General features: G+C 27.0%; 1 protein-coding gene across 1 annotated transcript; it reads left to right on the top strand.

Annotated features, from left to right (window-relative positions):
* The first annotated feature begins 9388 nt into the window (after positions 1-9388).
* LOC145848607 (uncharacterized) lies at positions 9389-11073 on the top strand. Its single transcript, XM_082953964.1, has 5 exons — positions 9389-9396; positions 9992-10072; positions 10351-10446; positions 10665-10846; positions 10924-11073. Exons 3-5 carry the CDS (start codon positions 10365-10367, stop codon positions 11071-11073), a joined length of 414 nt encoding a protein of 137 aa, XP_082810090.1. The 5' UTR covers positions 9389-9396; positions 9992-10072; positions 10351-10364.
* Positions 11074-20153: the final 9080 nt, after the last annotated feature.

Below are 20153 nucleotides of genomic sequence, written 5' to 3'. Positions count from 1 at the left end.
TCAAAGTATAATTTCTACAATAGATAACTGTTGTAGATTGCTAATGCAATTTTAGTAAACAATCAAACCAGTTGATGTAAAAAACTAGCAATAAATAAAACATTATAATAATCAAATAATGCGTAGACAATTTTGTGTTCAACGAAAACATCGGCAAAAGTCTACAAAGCCTAAGCTAGGACATTCGTATGCAGTAAGACCTTATTTCATCCTTGTTAGGTCTCAGACTACCGAAGGCTTGTGGTCTGATGATCGAGTTGGTATGATCAAACCTTATGTTAACAGTTTTTGTTAATACTTTTTTGAATTTGATTACTGTAAAACTTAACTTACGACTTAGAGAAGTTTTTGGTACCATTACAACAGCCTTGAAGAAAACCACTGATGCAAACATCCTTTTCTAAAATATTAAAAAAGTATGGATCTTTGTAGCTATCTGAAACGAAGCTTTTATTTGAATTCTCTGGGGTCCTATCTATAAAAAAACTTTGTTTATATTTAAATAATTACTACTTTTTTTTTATTTCTTAAAATAACTTGATAAAAGATTATAGTTTCTACTTTTTAAATATGCCACCGATTTAAACATTATTGTCAAACTTTAATACATATGTCGTTTAAATTATATTATTACCAAGTTTGTTTGAATAGTTCGCGTCTTTTTGTTTACCTTCACTTTTATATTTTTTTAATAGTGTTCCTTCTGAACTATACAGTAAGAATGCCAATGGTAATAAAGCTCTTGTAAGTTTGAAAATCATTATGCCTTGTTTAAACACCTGTAACAGTTGATAAATCAAACTTGTACTAATTATAAAGCTTCATTAACTTTTCTTAAAAAACTTTTAAAACTCATTTGAACTTTAATAAATTTCCGTTTGAAATATTACTCATCAAACTTATATAACGATCTGATGAAACAAAACTAAAATCACTTCATTAATTATAAACTACTTGGTGTAGTTAAGTTTTAGTTCAACAGGAAGTACAGAAAACTGTTTTTTGTTTTTTTTAAGTGTTTTTTAGTTTCGTTTTGACTTTAATTTGTAATATCGATAGAATTTGCTTATAAAACAACGCTTTATGATATTTAAAACTTGGTTCAATTCAAGTTTAAAAGTTTTATTTGATAACAAAACAGCTTAAAACAACTAAAATTTACAGTTTTTAAAATTTTACTTAGCTTTTAATTACAGTGATGTTTTCTAAGTTAAGTAACAAATAAGGGAATGTTTTTAAATTTAATTTAAATAACAGTCTCAAATCTCTATAGATACGTAAACAAAAGATTTAGGTCTAAAACAATAGTCTTACTTTTTCAACAAGGTTTAAAATAAAATTAATTACCATTTGCTATACATTACATCAAACTTAGAGTTTACAAAGCTATCAAACTTACATATTCAAAAAGTTCTTCCAATTTGAACTAAAATTTACCAAGTTATTTTTTTCCTTACTTCTCCTATCTTTCTCTTTTTTTTTTACTTTTTCTGAAAAGTAACACAAGTATCCAATTTTTGCAAGAAAGTTTTAAATATCAATAACAGTTGTAAAAACAATTATTTAAGCATGTTTTGTTTATCTTTTGATTATTATTCAAACTGATTTAAAGAAATAATTTATTAGTTTTAAGACAAAACACTATTTCTATGTAGCATTTAAGACAAACTTATGTTTTACTATAGTTTTACATTTTTAAGTGTTTTGTTTTTTATCTTAGATCTATTCTTATGTAATTTAAAGTTTTAATTGCTGATATGAAAAAAAACTTAATACGAGAGAGCTTTTCAACTTACTTTTTATAGATTTTAAACATGTATACAGGTCTTAATTTTATTTCACTTAAAATAAGTCAACATAATCAAGCTTGTTAAATTAGTTTCTTGTAATTCAAATAAACAAGTTTAAGCAGAAAAAGTTTTGTACTTAAAAAAAATACAAATACGAACAAATTTTACTTACAAAAGTCCACCTGCATGAAAATTAACTGTAAGTTTGTTTTTATAAACATTACGTATAAAAAACGTTCACTAAACTGAACTTTGTTTTAGTTATTAAGTGCTTAAAAATCAAACTTTAAATTGGAAGCATTTGGGAATTTCCTTTTATATGATCAGTTCTGGTTTCTTTTTTGTTAAAATTATGCCTGAATTTTTTATGCTGTGAGACAAGCTCAAGCTAACATAAAGGTTTAATCATACCAATCGATCACCAGACCACAAACCTTCGGTAGACTGAGAACCAGGTTTCGTTCTTATTGAAACTTGTCAGTGGCAATCGTAAAACCTGCAGTCGTCAATCGAATTATCATGTTTTACCATCAGCCAACTTCGTATCAGCCTACTTCTTTTTTGTAGCAATTATTAGGTGAAATTAGAAAAAAGAATTTTAACTGTGTTTCTTCAACGAATAAATTATCTACTAGCAAATATGTTTATTTTTCACTATTGTGTTGTAAACTATAAGCAGTATTTTGTAAGCACAAAATAGCTTACATTTTTTTTTATGTAATCATATTAGGGAAATCGATTAGGTACGCAACTTAAATGGTATACACCCGCGTAAGATACGAGTCAAATTGCAAAAATAAGTAATATTTAAAATTATTAAAAATTTTATTATTTTAGCTTTTAACGAAAGAAGTTAAATTTAAGAGAATAAAAAAAAATTAATGTCTGGTAACTGTAAAATTAACATCAAGACAAAGTAAGTTTAGTAAAAAAAATATTAGCTATTTTTCGGTAAGAAAACGTTAAATTTGTCTCAAAACTGTAGGGTACGTACTTTGTTTTAAGGTACGCACTTTTGCATGGGTTTAAGGTGCCGATGTTATCGATGTCACTACTGTACTTTTGGATGTTATAAAACTTATTATAATTTGTTTTTTTATTGTAAACAATGTTAGAAATTTAATTAGTTTACAAAAATTATTTACTGTAAACTAATAATTTATTTTAGAGTTATTAAAAAGCTCACAAGTAAAGATTGTAAACATAATCAATACTTTTGATTTTGACAACTAATATCCGAAAACGTGTAAAATGATATAAGTATATCGCTGTAAGGTATGAAAAGTATAATGAAGTTGACAGGAGAAAGTTGACTTTCGACAAGCAATTAATTGATTTCAACTACAAAAACGAAAACACAAATGTTTAATTTATTTTAGTATACTTTATAAACTTATTTAAGTATTGCTTTTATCTTAATAATTATTATATAGTTAGGAAGAAAAAGAATATTTTAATTAATTATTTTACAAGTTGGATATTTTTTAACTAAAATAATGTGTTAGTTTTAAACATACCTGCTTTTAAGCTTTTTTTCTGGAAAATACAACTGTAGTTTTATCACAGAAAATTTATCAACCTAGACCAAATTTATGTTTAGTAAAATGTTTAAACGAATTAAAACAAAAAAAATAAGTAGTACACCAATAATTTACAAACTACAATGATGCAGCATAATATTGCAATAGTATACGTGTTTTTTTGTTCATAAAAACAATAATCGCCTATATCTTATAACGTCTACCAAATGGTTCTTTATTAAATTAAAGTATTTTAAGAACTTATTTTAAAAGCCAACTATTTAAAAATAAATTTAAAATGTATTGTTTAACTTTAAATTGTAAATTTTTCATTTCTTAAAGTTTTAGTGTTTTTAACTTCTTTAAAAATTCATTTTAAAAGGTTCTATAAAGTATGTTATAGTATGCTCAAACAACTTTTTATTCGTCTTAATTTTTTTTTGCTCACTTGTGTTAAATAATTACTGAAGTGAAGTCAACTTGAACGAAATAAAAAGAGAAAATGAAAAAATACACTTCAATTTCAGTGAGGCTTGGTAAACATTGCAACAAAAACGTGTTTGTATAAGAGCACCAGCTTTTATTTTGCTAAAAAAATATTGTTTTATACTATGAAGTTTTGTATTATTGATCTAAAAAATGTTTCTATTACAGATTTTTATTGATTATTTTCGATGTTTTCTTTTTTTTTCATCCTGTTTGCAACAGTGCTCAACTTTTGTCAAGCTAAAAACAAAATTAATTGTAGCTTTGAAAGTACAACTGCATGCAAAGTTTACAGTAAGTTTGTTTATTATAAAATTGAGTACAACTTTAAATGTTAAATAAAAAAAAACTTAAATAGTTCAACTTTTTACATTAAAAATATTATTAAAGTTGTTAATGTTTTAGGTTTAGACACCCAATGTTTTTTTTTTGTTGAAATGATAGCTAACGTTCACTAAATTTAGTTTAATTTCAGTTATTTTTGAATACTTTATAGCGATTATTTTTTATACGTCCCTTTTAAAAACTCAACAATATTTTTTTCTATACAAAACATATAACTACTCTTTTTATAGCTTTTAAAAAGAGTCTAGTTAGTTTTTAGCTTAAAATTAAACTATAATTAAGTAGTCAATTTGAATTTTACTTGAATAAAGTTTGTTTGTTTAAAGATTTACTGTTTTTAAAGTTTGTATACTTTTACCAATATCTACTTTATGCTAGCTACTTTACAAAAAGCAGTTAAAATAAAATGTTTACTTGTAACTAATGGAAAACAATAATAGTTAAAAACTTTCAATAAGTCTTAGCTACAGCAAGAAATTATTTAAAGTTTACCTACTCCGCAATACATACTTATTTTTTTTTATAACAGGAATAAAAGAAGAACCTAACTACTACCTTAATGTCACTTCAAAGACCTCTCCTTTACCTGGTAGTTTTATAGGTGTAATAGAAGAAAAAAAATAACAATATTTTAACTGAATTCGTTGTACGACTAAAATGGAAACAAAGAGGTTTGTTTTTGCACTACTGAGTTTTAATTGCACTTAATTACTATTTTTAAAGTAATGCCTATAAACAATGTTTCGTAAGCACTAAACTAGTTTAGGTTTTTTGTTCTTAAAAAGTTTGTAACTACTTGTTTGGTAGTTTAAAACCTAACAAAATACTTTGTTTTGAAATAGAAGCATAAAAATCATTCTGTTTTCAAAGTATTTAGCTAAGTATTTTATTCTCAAAATCTGAAAACACTTATAATTTTTAACACTATAAACTTTATATACTTTTTTGATATTTTCAACATGCCATTGTGTGCTGGTATTAAAGTTTTGTTTAAAATTTTCTATTTAGTCTTTTAAAACAATTGTTGTGAATAAAAGACATAATTGCACTTTTTTTGTATTGTAGATACTAAAAACAATATCAAGACTTTTAATTTTAGCTACTGAAATTCAAAAGTATGTAAACGGATTCTACATTGTAATAAAGCTTAAAAATATTGGAGCATACAGAAGAAAGTTGACTCTCAACAAGCAAATGATTGAATTCAACTACAAATATGTAAAATAAATTTACCTTCTATACTTTTTTAGTAGATGTATTAAATTTGTTGTATTCTAAGGTTTACAAAAATTAAAAAGTATATTTACTTTACTCAATTACTCACAAAGATACTTTATGAATTAAATTTTTATGATTAATTTTTTAGAAAAATATTTCGCGTACAGTAAGTTATCGCTTGATTAGCCTTAAATTTACTCTTCTGTTTACAATAAATTTTTACTTAATTTAATATATTGGAATTGTTTATTAATTTCAAATGTATGCATTAACTATTGCTTATTCTAAGTAGGTAAATAAATATATCTTTCTTGGTTGAGTTTATTCACAAACTAATTACAAGAATGATAAAGTCTGTAATACAAAACATAGTTAAACTAGGTAAATACTTATACATCTTCCCCCAGATTTTATCTACGAAGGAGATAAAACGAAAAATTTACCTAGCGAAACAAAATTATTTTAAAACAATTTGTTACAATTTAAAAACATTTTTCAGGTCTAAAATTCAACGAAATTAAACTCAAGAAGACAAAAACATTTAAAAAATTACGATTAACTTAGTTCACTATTAAATGATTTGTTAAAACAAACTACAACTTAAACAAACAAACAGTAACAAAAATTTGAGACTTAATCTTTACTTTTCTTCACTTTGCTGGATACAAGCATTCAAAAACTTAATTGCTTTATCGATTTGAACTTTTCAGCTTTGAAGAACGAAACCACACGCCACTCATCTAATTAACTTGAAACTTCACTTAATTTGCCGATAAACATCTTTATCATAATTTCGACTTCAAACAAAGTAGAATGTGCATTACTGATGGCATTAAACACTGAGGAAATACTGCTACACTTATTTTCCAAATACTCGATACCAACTAATAGTTCGAATTTTTGAAAGTCAATCCCTGCGTCCTCATCCAAGATTACTTTGAACAGATGGCTGTTAGACAAGTCTGCTGCAAAGTCAACTACAAACTTTATGACGTCACCATTAGACTGAAACTCATTCATTAGTTAGACCATAAAACATTTATTTGCAGTGAACATTCCAACTTGAAAATAAATAAATATCAGCAACATCGGTGTCTCGAAGCTTTTGAAAAGCATCATAAAGTCTTACACGGAAACGCTGCAAATAATCCGATAGTTTCACACACTCATCCCGGACACATTGTTGTTCGCAGTAAACTTTGGCTGTCTGTTTGCTTTTCTGTAGAAAATATAAGTCAAGAAACTATAGATCAAAGCAAATCCGAACCATTCCAGTTCTGCATCAATTTCGAAGAAAACCATTAGTACAGAAGGAAATTACACAATGCTTCACAAAAAGAATCTTCCTTCTATAAAAACATAGAACATTAAAACTTTTCTTGACATCTTTTTCTCAATCTTACAGAAAAGACAAACTTTTACAGTGGTATGCTTGCCTTTCTCAGATAAGGGATACTACTTAGAGATTTGCAAACAGGAGGGGTAAATCTTCTCAGAAACTTACGATTTTGAGCAGTTAAGCGACCTGATCCATCAACTTTGACAACACATTGATGGCAGTCCTTCACTTCCACCACCACTCCACTATTCCCCCACTTGCTAGGAAAGTTACCTGTTCGATTTAGTATCACGACATGATCACCGCAATTCAGTGGTGGCAACGATTTTGTGTTCTCACTTATATTTTCCAGAGACTTAACAAAACAAATACTGAGAGATTCTTCCTTTTTATTCCAAACGTCACGCCACATTTTTGAGATCTGCGGGTTATTGTAGGTCATAACACTTTTTCTGACGTAAGGTAATGACTTCTTTAAATTTCGTCGCGATCCAGTGTGTAAAAGTACGTTTTTCTGTCCCTGTACCTCCTTTTTCTTCTTCGCGTTTTTCCGCTCGAACATATTTTTTCTACGACCTCGGCTGTAAAGGTCATCACAGTTTTGTGTATACAATCCACCAACTAGAAGTGCATTTGACTCATCAGCATAATTTTGATGACTTTGATAAACTTTTTTACGGGACTTTATCCAGCATTTTTTACAGGCAAAACACTCAATATACCTCATATTTTTACTGCTCCAAACAAATTTATCAGTTGATTTATTACATATGCTACAAGTTGTTTTACCACTTGGTTTTTGTGTGGTTTTCTTTAAGAATTTGCATACATTTGGTGTGTACAATCCACCAACTAGAAGTGCATTTGACTCATCAGCATAATTTTGATGACTTTGATAAACTTTTTTACGGGACTTTATCCAGCATTTTTTACAGGCAAAACACTCAATATACCTCATATTTTTACTGCTCCAAACAAATTTATCAGTTAATTTATTACATGTGTCACAAGTTATTTTACCACTTGGTTTTTGTGTGGTTTTCTTTGAGGATTTGTATGAGAAAACTAATGCTGTAACAGCGGGTTTTGACATTGCATCACGTGCCATCTCTTTTCCTTCAATAAAACCGATTGTCTCATTGACATTTTTCTCATCTAGATATTCCCATCCTAGCATCTCTTTACGTATATCCTCATCGGCTAAACCTGTTACTATGACATCTTTTAGAATTATGTCAGTAAAATCTATTATTTGATTACAGCCATCCTTTGGGCATTTACATGTGTACGAGCATGTACTGGCTTTTCCCTTTAAACGGGCAGCAAATGATCTAGTGTTTTCAGTCAAATCCTGTCTTGCACTAAGAAAGTCTGATCGTCGTACAACAACTGAAACAGGAATAACTGTAAGCTGCTTGATCATCCTTAAAAGCTCTTGCTCACTTAAAATTACTACATCTTCATGTCCCTTCAGAATAGCATCGCCTAAATCTTCCTCACAGCACTGGTACAGTTGACGGCGTTTTTCTACATCTGTCATCTCCATGCTATCTTTAAAAATAGTCCATTTTTGTACAAACATGTTCCAACCCTCTTCACTGCAGTCTGTCCCTATTCGAGGACGGTCCATCTTTGGAAGCTTAGGTTTTGAAGAATTTGCATTAATGTGTACATTGTTGTGAATGATAAGCAAAGAGGCAACTACAGAAGCATCGACGTCTGGTGTTTCATATGTGCAACTCTCAAGAGGGCATTTAATCACAGGCATTGTTGATTCAATTCAGCTTGACTTTATCATAAATAAATATATCTTTCTTGGTTGAGTTTATTCACAAACTAATTACAAGAATGATAAAGTCTGTAATACAAAACATAGTTAAACTAGGTAAATACTTATACAGTAGGTATTAATTACCTTAATATTTTTTTTTAGAAATACCGTTTGTATCTAATGAAAACTAATTAATTTTGATCAAAATTAGTTTTTTTTTAAACTTGTATGTTTTCGAACACTCACAAATTGCAGATTAATTTCCGATTTAACAGCGTTGATATTGGTGAGATGATTTACCCTGGTGATAAAATTCATATCAGTCTCTTCTCTCTTCCTATGTACCAAAGCACTGATATAAATCATTCAATTACTATGGCAATCAGAGCACCAAGTAAGATTACTCGCAGCTTAAACGAATTTGATAGCATAAAACAAAACTACTGTCTTTACCAAATGAAAGACGTTTTTCGTTTGGGAAACCAATTATTATGAAAGCTATATTTACTTAGGGATTTTGCAAAGTTTCACTAAAGATTAAAACACAACTTTGGTTTTGTTTTAAAACTGAAAAGTTTAATTTTACAAAATATTAAGAATTTTATCAAGGGATTACTTATTTTTATTAAAACAAAATTAATAGTTTAAAACGTTAACAATATTTTTAAGTGACCTAACATCATAATATTTTAATTTTTTTTTATACTTTGAAATAAAACGCGTAAAAACACTTTGAAAGTTATTCTGTAAATATTATTGAAATGTAAATGACTTTTTAACTTTAAGTAAAATTTAAAAGTAAAGAAAACTGTACAGTTTAATTAAAACAAACTTTATAAGTCAAGTGACATAAACTTTTAAACTTAAAAACTATTAACCAACAACTTATTTATTAGGTTGTGAGCAGGGTTCTTCACAAGTACTGCTGTGAGTAAAAGTTTTGTTTGTTTATTTCTTAGTAGTTAATTTTTTTAAATGGCTATTTTGATATTTAAAAACTATTTTAAATTTGAGGTATCTTTTTTTTTTTTTTTGCTTTGAGTAAGATTATGTCTAAAATAAGACCACAGTAACTGTTGCACAAATTTAGTATTGAGTTGTTAACCAATTTTTTATTTAGCATTTATTTCGCTCACCCAGTTATAGTTTTTCGAAAACTTATTTAGTTATTTTGTTATAGTGTACTACTACAAAAATCACATTGTTTTGTAAAAGAGCAAATAACAAAATTCAAAAAATTAATGTATTTAACTTGATACTTTTATTTAAGTTTAGGATTAAAATGTTTTAATGCATATTCTAAAGAGAAGTTAAAAAAAATGTAAGATATTGTTTTTAGAAAAATATAGTTATTGTATTTGGTATATATTATTTATTTCTGTTTTTGGTACAATGTATTTTACATTTTGTTTATGTACTTATTTATAAAGTAATTTTTGCTAATCTGCATTTTAATGGGTACTTTTTTAATCTTACTGATAAGTATTGTCAGTGCAAAGTATTAAATTTTATTTTTACACAGTTTTAAGTGAAGTACCAACAGAACAAAGTAAAAGTACAACGAAATTGACTTCAGGAAATGCTAAAAAAATCAGTTATTGTGGTAATTATTTATAAAAAACATCAGTTTTACCTAATTTATATAGACTACTATCCACAAATAAATTTTGATTAAAAATTTCTATACTTTTTTTTTGAGTAAATATTATAAAATTTATTTTAGTTTGTAACATTTTTTTTTCGTTAAAAATAAATTAAATCTGTGCTTTAAATTTTATCAATAATAACAAAAACATTTAATTTTATACTATAAACACTCTTTCACTTGTTTCTTAAATCTTAAACTATTTTAAAAATAAAAAAAATTTAAAAATAAAATAGGTCTGAAAATTTCCATGGCACTTCTGGCTGTCACAGTTTTGTTAATTGTGCTTTTCCTAGTTTTCAAACGAAGAAACATGAACTTATCTATAGGAAGTAAGTTGTAATTTGTTTCTATGCTTTGCAAATATTGAGTGTTCCTTTTCAGTTAATGAAAAAAACGCTATAAGTTATAACATAATTATAAGTTATAATATAGTTATAAGTTATAACATATGATACTTATAAAAATCAAATCTAAACGAAATTATTCAATCAAAATTTTCGCTTTCTCAATCATGTTTCAAACACAAACTAAAGCGTTCAAACGACAGGACACCGGAAAAAAGTCGGAGAACAAATCATGGTTTGGGTCGAAACACGACCTCAAAACCTCACCGCTTTTTACGAGTTCGCCCAAGAATTCGCGGTTCAGCTGAACTCGGCACTCAAAGAAAAAAATTCGAAAGTCAACCCGGTAGCATGCAACCTCTGGTGTCCAGACCGAAATTTGCAGGTTAAAAACATTTTGTGTGTCAGATGCTATATCACAAGCTCTACTTTTTTAAGTACTTATGAAAGTTTTTATTTCAGGACTGGGTGGCTTACTTGCTTAGCAACAAGACGTCTTTCAGACAACTGGTTGTCATACAAACCGAGAGCGACGAGCGAGCAGAGGCGCTGATGCACGTTTCCCCGAAGCTGAAATATCCGTGGCCACCTTCGACCAGTATGACGTCATAAAGAACGATCACGTGGTGAACAAGTTTTACCTCCCGGACGACTTGAAAGAAATGTGGGAGCATTTTGTAAAGCTCAAAGGTTTAGAAGACAGTGTTAGAAAAATTGAAAAAACTGCCGAAGCGTTCAGTATCGAAAATGGCTCATTCAGCTGAAACTCGTTAACTTTTTTTTCTGAATGTATAATAATGAGGATGATTAAAATTGAACTTTTTCAACGGAAGAAAGAAATAAGTTTTTTATTGAAAGGTGTGTGCAGAGTTGCAAAAGGATATTTGAAAGTATGCTAAGATTTTTAAAGAATTAGTTTCTTGTCATATTTTTACTAGAAAACTAAATTTAAGGTGAAAACTGTCTTAAATAGTACAAAAACATAGAAAAGATACTGTAAAGCTACTTTAAATGAGTTTAAAAATCTTAGTTTTAATTTTTCGTATCTATTTGAAATTTCACTACTTTAGAAGTAAAAATTCCAGTTCATTTTTCAAATTCATAAATTCTAGCATTTTTGGCACCCTGTGTGTGGTATGCTTCGTTACAAAAGAATTTAAAAGAAAAGCAATAAATACTTAAAAATACTTGATTTTTTTTTATTACTTTTTAAACAACTTGAAGTTCTTAAAAACTTCCAAGGTAAGAGTAAAACAAAAAATATAAAACTTGATCTCTATCTACTTATTTCTTAAATGACTAAAACAGCCTTAGTTTAAAATACTAGAACCCTTTCAATGTGCTTATTGTTTTACAATCGTTTAAATGTTAGGAAACAAAATTTGCAACATTGTAAACACTATCTGTGGTTTTCTTTCATCGTAATAAAATACACAAAATTTTGATTTATCAAAACAATTTAAGTTCGAAAAATGTCGTGTCTATTTTACACAAACAATACTATTGCTTAACTTTAAATTTTTGTTATAAAATTTGTAAATAAATTTCTTTACTGTCTTGAGTGTTTAGTTTTCAAAGGACTTATGTTAGAAGCTAAAGTGAAATTTTAGACTATTGTCATGCTTTTAACTTTTCAAAATTAAAAAATATGTATGCATTTTTTTCAAATTTAAAATTATGTTTTGATTTTATATAAAATTACGTGTTTTTTATTTACATTTAACTCTAAATGCAAATAAACTATTATTTAATATTAATTAATACAGTCTTTTTTTTAGTTTCATAAACAAGCATTTTTTTACCATCTTGATGACTAATTTGTTGCATTATTTGAATTTTTCTATTGAATTTGATCAAAATAAATTTTATGAAAAAATACTGATTAAATTTCTCACCTTCATAGACCTGTGCATAACTTTTTGTTTGTTATTAAATCGTAATTAGACTGGGTAGAAAGATATATTTGCCATTTATAGTTGATAGACATATTCTAAAATTGTTGGTCAAGTTATAAAAGTACGGAGGGCAATTAAAATTAATTGAAAGTATTGGTTAGATTTAAACTATAGCAGTGTTTAAAAAAAATTTTTTGTATAAAAGGTTAAAGTTAAATATTTAAAAAAAAGTACAAAGATAAGTTATGTAAAAAACAAACATAAAATAATTTTTGTTGGTTGTTTATGTTGAGTTATAGCCTTTACAAAATTCTTATAATTATTTCCTGTATTGCACTTATTTACTAGGTTCAAAATAGTTAAAGTACAAATAATATTCATTCCTTTCAGGTTTTACGATTTAAAATAGTAAATAAAATCATACAGATTTTACAGAGAATTTAGTAAAAGCCTGGTAAAATTTTTTAAATTAGGTACAATATTTTTTACGATTTGTCAAATATTTAACAAAACTCTAGTAGAGAAGTTTTTCTCTGCACATTTAAAAAAATTTGACCATATGCAGTTTTTAATACATGATTTTTCTTTCAAGCCTAATTGTTAAGTAATAAGGTTTAAAACTTCATACCTCACTAAACAAACACAATTGTTACAGTGAATGATAGTGAATAGGAAAGTATAAATGTTTTCTATGTGCACATGTTTCTCTATATAAAATTAAGTAGATTTTTCAATATAATTTTTGTATTTGTATCATTTTAATCTTACATCTTTAACTTGTTTTTATTTTTTAGCATAAAACCTAATTTAAACTTCAATAAAGTATGATATGTATTGTTCATTTTCGAAACATTTTATCAAAAAGATTAATAATTCTAGTTTTATTCCAAATTATGAAGCATTACAAATATAAAAACTAAATATTTTGATTTTAAAAAGTAAACAAAATGAAAGTTGAAACAAAAACAATGTAAAGTAAAACTGATTTAAAAAACTAAACATTTTTAAAATCATTAAAACTGAAAGAAAGAATAATCAAAGTATTTTTGTTATAGAACGATTATTTTTTAAAAATTGATAAAATGATGAAAATATTTGCGATGGTTTTTAAAACATGTTGCTTTGTAAAATAATTATTTTATTCGCATTGCATTAGAAAATGATCGTTTTAGTGATTTAAAAACAATTCAAAAACTTATTTTGCTTTAATTGGGAAAAAGATTTTAAAAATTAATTATCATAAAAAATCATTGAAGTTTAATGACAAACGATAGTATATCTTAATGAAAATAGAAAATGCGCATTCGATAGCCTTAGATGTACTGATCAGTAACTTAAAGCTTATATAACTTACTAATGAAACTCATTTTACGGATTGTTTTTAATTTTCCTCAGATAGCTGACCGTCAACGCGGCAATTTTCTTGTGAGCCTGATACTCCTCGTTGGTAGACTCCCTGATGGACACCAGATGCAGGACTTCCTGTTTCTTCCTGAACATTCCCACGCACCTGTACACCCTGCCTCTCATCAGCGAGGGTAATTCCCTATCCTGTGAAAATTACTTTTTGTCAAGGCAGGTCGTTACTAACTAAACCTTTATTGCAAAAAAAATCTATATAGGATGGATTATTTAAACTTGTGAAAAAAACCGTTAATTTATAATGAGTAATTGAGAAACGAATTAAAACTGCTATAAAAACACATTTTAGAGAGAAACATGTTGTGCTCAGATTTAAATATTAAAAAAAATCTATAAATTTTTCTTGTAGTAAGTCATTATAATAATGATTTCAATGTAATTTTCTATTTTAATAAACATATGAAAACAAACTGATTCGTAGAAAACGCAGTTGACAGTCCTCTTCTGATTGTCTCTGATGACAAACTTTTTCCCTCCAGTGACGTCTTCAGGCCTCTCATCGAGCATCCCTGAAATTGCGTATGTTTAACAATACTGAAGCGAAAAAGACAAATTATTGGAAAATTATTGAAGCCGAAATAAGTTGTATTTATTTTTTTAATAAATTTTCAAACAAGAAATTAATACTTATTCAGGTTAGTAAATAAAAAATAACCAACTTAACATTTGAAAATAATTAAAGAACTTTCACAGCAAACGAAAAGTTATATGTACAAAGAACAAGCAGCTAAAAACTTCACAACATTCTTATTCATTTTTGAAATAGCTTAAATAAGGTAATAAAACTGCTAAAATCAAAAGTATACTTTATATTAAAAATGGTTACATGACAATTCAAATTTGGACAACTCAAATTCCGACAATTCAAATTCTTTAAAAAATATTCAAAAGACTATATCTCTAAAAGTAATATAAATTTTAAAAAGATAAAAAATGTATATGTAGATCTTTGTAATATCTTCAAGCCACTTTTGTCTTTTTTAAAAAATCTAAAAAACTTTTAAGATATTTTAAAATTACTAAAAATAACTATATTTTTTACTTTAATAAAGCCATATCTCAAAAATTATTTAATTTTTTGCAAAAAGAAAAGAATGGCCTGTATATATTAATATGATTCACATATGCATTTTTTATTTTAGATAAATATACATTATTTTTTTATTTTTAGCCGTTTCAATTTTTTATTAAGAATTTGAATCGTCGGAATTTGAATTGTCCGAATTTGAATAGTCGTGCACCCCTTAAAAATTATAAGCAATAGCAAGGAATAAGTTTAAAAAAATTCAGTTGACGTGCAAACTTGACTACTACCATAAAAATATAGCGAACAACAAAAATGTAATAACATACTCAAAAATTACTCACCATAAAGTTCGAATATGGCGTTGCTGCATCCGGGTTGTTTTAGTTGCAGCCAGGCGCGCATCCCGTAAACATTCACAGCCAGAAATCTGCTCTTGGCCTCCGCAGGTTCGCTCTTCTTGTTTTGCGTTGACGAAACTTCCTGCGTTGTTGGGTACTGGCTCTGATACTGGGTCATGGCCAACCTTAAAATATTATAAAAGCCCACTGTAAACTAAAGTTCTACTTGAAAATACAACCTTTTAAAATAAAAAATTAAATGTTTTAAATTTAGTTCAAGAGTACCAATCAGAGATCTCAACTTGCATCCAAGGAGAAAAACTACAAGTTTGTTGATTCACAATTTAATTCATAAAACAATGCATATCTCAATTAATAAGATTAATGAGATCATCAGTTATAATAATTATCTTATTTCAAATAGAATTTTTTTTGAAACTGATGATCTCATTAGTCTTAACAATTTAGTGAAACGGTATTTTATAAATAAATATGTAAACAAAAAAGTTGTAAAATATAAAGTTTTAACTTTCAAGACAAATAAAAAATATACAATGTTTAAGTATAAATTATCTTGAAAGGACTTAACACAAACATAATAGGTAAACAAATAAAATAATTTTTGAAATGTATTGAGTTGCTGCTAACCTTTTATCGGGAATATTCGAAGTAGCAGGGTTATACGGTTGACTCTTAGCAATTTGCTGCGGAGGTTTCTTCAGCGTGTTCTGCCTCATTACAGCGTACTTGTCCTCTCTGGCGGGAAACCTTCTGGGTGGTGGGTAAGCACCTTCGTTGAAACTTTTTTCGCCAGGATGACCAGTCATTGAGCCGCTGCTTCCTAGAGGTTTTAATCTTATAGGCGGTGGGTATCTATTGTTAAAGTTTTTGATAGCTAACGGGTTGTTAAAACGTTCATTTGGTTTAACAGTAATTCTTTGTGGTTGCGTTTGCGGGTAGTTTTGATATCTTGAAGTTTGAGGAAATTTTTGGTGAGATTGCATTTGAGGAAAATTTGGGTGTCTTGGTATTTCAGGAGGTTTATGATACCTTGTTGGCTGAGTCATTCCGTAAGAATAGTTTGGGTGAAATTGATGTTCTGAGAGTAAAAAATACGCCTTGAATTTTTTAGTTGAAATATATTTTAATAAAGTTTAAGGTAAACATAAATACTATTTTGAATATATTAACCTAAAGAACTTTTTAATAAACATGTAACTATTTTTAAAACACTCTAAGAACTTCCAATCCCAAACTATTCTTACTGCTCAAAAACACTACTAATCACAGTACATAATTATAAACAAACTATGTTTGCTGTTTAGACAGTTTCTAATGATCTAAAATTGTAGCTAGACAATAAAAGTTCAAACTAAAAATACTAAACTATTACAAATTACTTGACTATTTTATCTTAATATTTAACTTATTATATTATTGAAAATTTGGTAAATATTTTTACATGTAAGAATAGTTTGGGAAGAATTTAGATCAAATTTTTTAATAAAATAAAAAAATACTATCTTAAAGCCATGAACTTTTTATTTTTTGCTAAGAATATTGTTAAAAAAGTGTTATAATTTTAAAATAATTTTTAAAGCTATTAAAGACAAAGCATGTTTAAACCAATTATATTTACATTAATTGAACATATAAAAGTTTATTTGTGATATTTTAAGCAAAATTTGAAATTTTAATTTAATTAATATAATAAACTTTCTAAATGTAAACATAAAAACCATTTGACTGATTCAACAAAAACATTACTATCTATCTAAATTCAAATATGATAAATAAAGAAACTCAAACTTCTTACCGATACAAAAATCACATACAAAAAGAAATTTAAATGCATTTAGTTTTGTTTGCTCTATACTTCTTTTTACTTTATACTAAGCTCAGTGTTGCCACTCTTTAAGTCAAAAAAAAAGTCTTGAGTGATCTTAAACTGTCCTGAGTCATCTTGAGTTTTTCAAATCCTTAAAAAAATAATATCTTTCAAAATCATGAAAAATCAAGTTATTCAACAAATTTTAGAACAAAATACTAAAACTAAATCTCATTCAGAATCAAGAAAAATACTGGTCTCAGATTTTCAGAAGTTTCAAAAATATCTTGAGTTTTTATAAAAAATAAAACTTTTGAAGTCAGCATGAGTTTGAAAAACAAATTCAAAATATGCTGAGTCATAGTGAGATCTTTAAAAATTTCAGAATATTATGAGTGTGTAGCAACCGTGTAAGCTTTCAAGAAGAACTAAACATTTGATATTTTGTATTTTAATGAAAACAGTATTTCAAGAACTAATAAAACGAATGTTAACTATCAGAAAATTTTAAAACTGTTTTAATATTTTTAAAGAAAAACTTATAAACTTTTTTCATGCTTTTTTATTACTATGATGCAGGATTTCCTTAATTAATTTTCATTATCACTCATTTAAAAAAAACTAATCACTTTTTTTGATAGATATCGTCAATTTACCCATTTACTTTCTAGTTATTGCCAATTAAAAAAATAAAACTCTGCTCTAATGTATGTATACTTTTGTACTCAAGGACTTTTATTGACTTAAAAATAATGAGCTGTAAAAAAACAAACAAAGCATTTTATATCACATTCTACATATTTATATGTGCCCATTTTATATCGACTAAAAACACTTATTAAATTAATAAATTATAATCAATTATGCAACACATAAGCTGACCATATGGTGCATTGTATGGATGGTAATGGTGTTGTGGAAAGTGCTGATGGTGGTATTGAGGAACCATTTGACCATGATACTGAGGATAACCATTGTTGTAATCGATTGGCGGCATACCATCCATGTTTGGTTCATATGAGCTCTGAGGCTGAAACTTGTGTGGAACTTGCTGATTCTGGTAGCTTCTGTCACCCATCATCGGGTATTGGTTTTGCATTTGTGATTTTGCATTCATGTTTGCTTTCAAAAGAGCTATTTGTAATAGTACTTGCAAGTTTATTAATAACTCTGAAAAAATTGCAAAACTTTCTTGTTTGCTAAAAAAATATAAACAAGAACCTATTGTACTTAAATAGTTACACTAGAGTAGTCCGGATACAAAAACTACTGTTATACCTTATAAGTTGAAACACCAACTTATACTACATTCCATATATATTTTGTAAAAACTACCAGAAAACGCAGTTCTAGAATATCAATCCTTTAACAAAGTAACTGTAAGATAAATTCAATTAAAATTAATAACTTTTTACTAAAATTTTATTGAAATTATTATAGAAAAAATTGTATGTATTTCATTTAACACAACAAACTTTTTTAAAATATAATAGATACATTAAGGGCTCCTATATAAATTTTAGAAAAAAACATATTATTCTGTTAAAATTCTGTGTTATTTTTAAGTAACAAAATGTTCACTAGAAGGTGCTGCTTTTTTTTGATAGGGTTCAGTTTAAAATTTAGGGATTTTTAAGCTTTAAACAGCAATAACAACAAATCTAATTGGTTTTCAAAATAACTCTTAGCAGATAACTTAAATAATAAACTTGTGGAAATTATATTCAAAAGCATGATTTATTGGATGAAATTTACAACTGGTTATAAAATAAAAAAGTCACATAAAATGGTAGTATGGTAGGTAACATTTATTAACAATTAAATAAAAATATAGACCACAAGTCAGCAAAATGTGGACTGATGTGGCCTACCACATTAAAATATAATACTGCAAATATTAAAAAAATATGTTTTATAAAAACCTATGATATTAAATATCAACTAAATGAAAAAAAACTCCTACAAAAACTTGAAAAATTTTTAAAACTTTTTGTCTTAAGTTAAGTCAAATATATACTATTATAGGAAAGTTTTTAAACCTATTTAAATACCAGTTACAACTTAGTATATAGAGATTAATCATTTTTATTTTATTTCACAAACGTTTTCCAAACTATACAGGCTTCATTGTCTAGTGGTAAATGTTAAATGAATTTAAAAAATTTTGGTTAGTAAAACACTTTAAAAAATAAGTTTTAATTATGACGTATGAATAAATTCAAATAAATACAAACTTTAGAGTTAAGTAAGTAAAACTTATGTAAAGATATAATAATTAATAAATTGTTTAGAATAAAATTTTAATTAAATTGAAAAGCAAAACTTTTAATAATTTAATTTTTAATATACTTTTACTGAGTTTTACTTGCTAAACTCTAAATTTTGTACTTAATAGAATTATTTAGCAAAAAGAAACTGTTATGCTACATTAAACGTGCTATACTTTTTATAAAACTATGTGTTTTTTTAATAAAAGGGTTGATCATACTAATTTGATCATCAGACCACAAGCCCTTGGTAGACTGAGACATGTTTTGTCCTGATTAGGGCTCATCAGTCAGCCTCAACCGAAGAACTCAACCAAAGATAAGTTATTTAGTTGAGGCTGACTGATGAGTCCTAATCAGAACAAAACCGGTCTAATTCTACCAAGGGCTTGTGGTCTGATGATCATATTGGTATGATCAACCCTTTTGTTAACCTTGAGCTTTGTCTTACGGTATACGAGAGTCCAGGTTTCTGCTCTGCAGACTTTTGCCAATGTTTTTGTTGAGTTTTTTTTTATTGTAAATAAGATTAATTTCTTATGTAATATAAATTTCACTATTTTACACAGAAAATAGTTCAAAATTGAAGGTTTTTCTACAATTTTTGTTCAAAAGTCTAGTGTTTTTAAGTCTTTTTGACATTTTTTTTATTAAGGGTTTCCAGGTAAATTTATTACTCTGGTAGCTTCAAAATCTAAATAAGACAGACTTTTAGTGGTCTATACTGGATCCAAATGTTGGTTCAAGTTGGATCTGGTCAAAATTTTATTTGAAAAAATGTTAAACCTGGTTCTGGTCGGATTTAAATTTAGATAAGAAATCCAAATCTAGTAAAACTTACTCTAATATAAGATTAATATTTAGCCTTGTTCAGTCTAAAAATAAGTTTTTAAATTGTTTTAAAAACATTTTAAT

The sequence above is a fragment of the Thalia democratica genome, unplaced genomic scaffold, assembly GCF_965202585.1.
Source record: "Thalia democratica unplaced genomic scaffold, ktThaDemo2.hap1.1 HAP1_SCAFFOLD_1560, whole genome shotgun sequence".
NCBI classification, from domain to species: domain Eukaryota; kingdom Metazoa; phylum Chordata; class Thaliacea; order Salpida; family Salpidae; genus Thalia; species Thalia democratica.
Note: the sequence above shows the minus strand (reverse complement) of the source record. Positions and strands in the feature narration are given on the sequence as shown.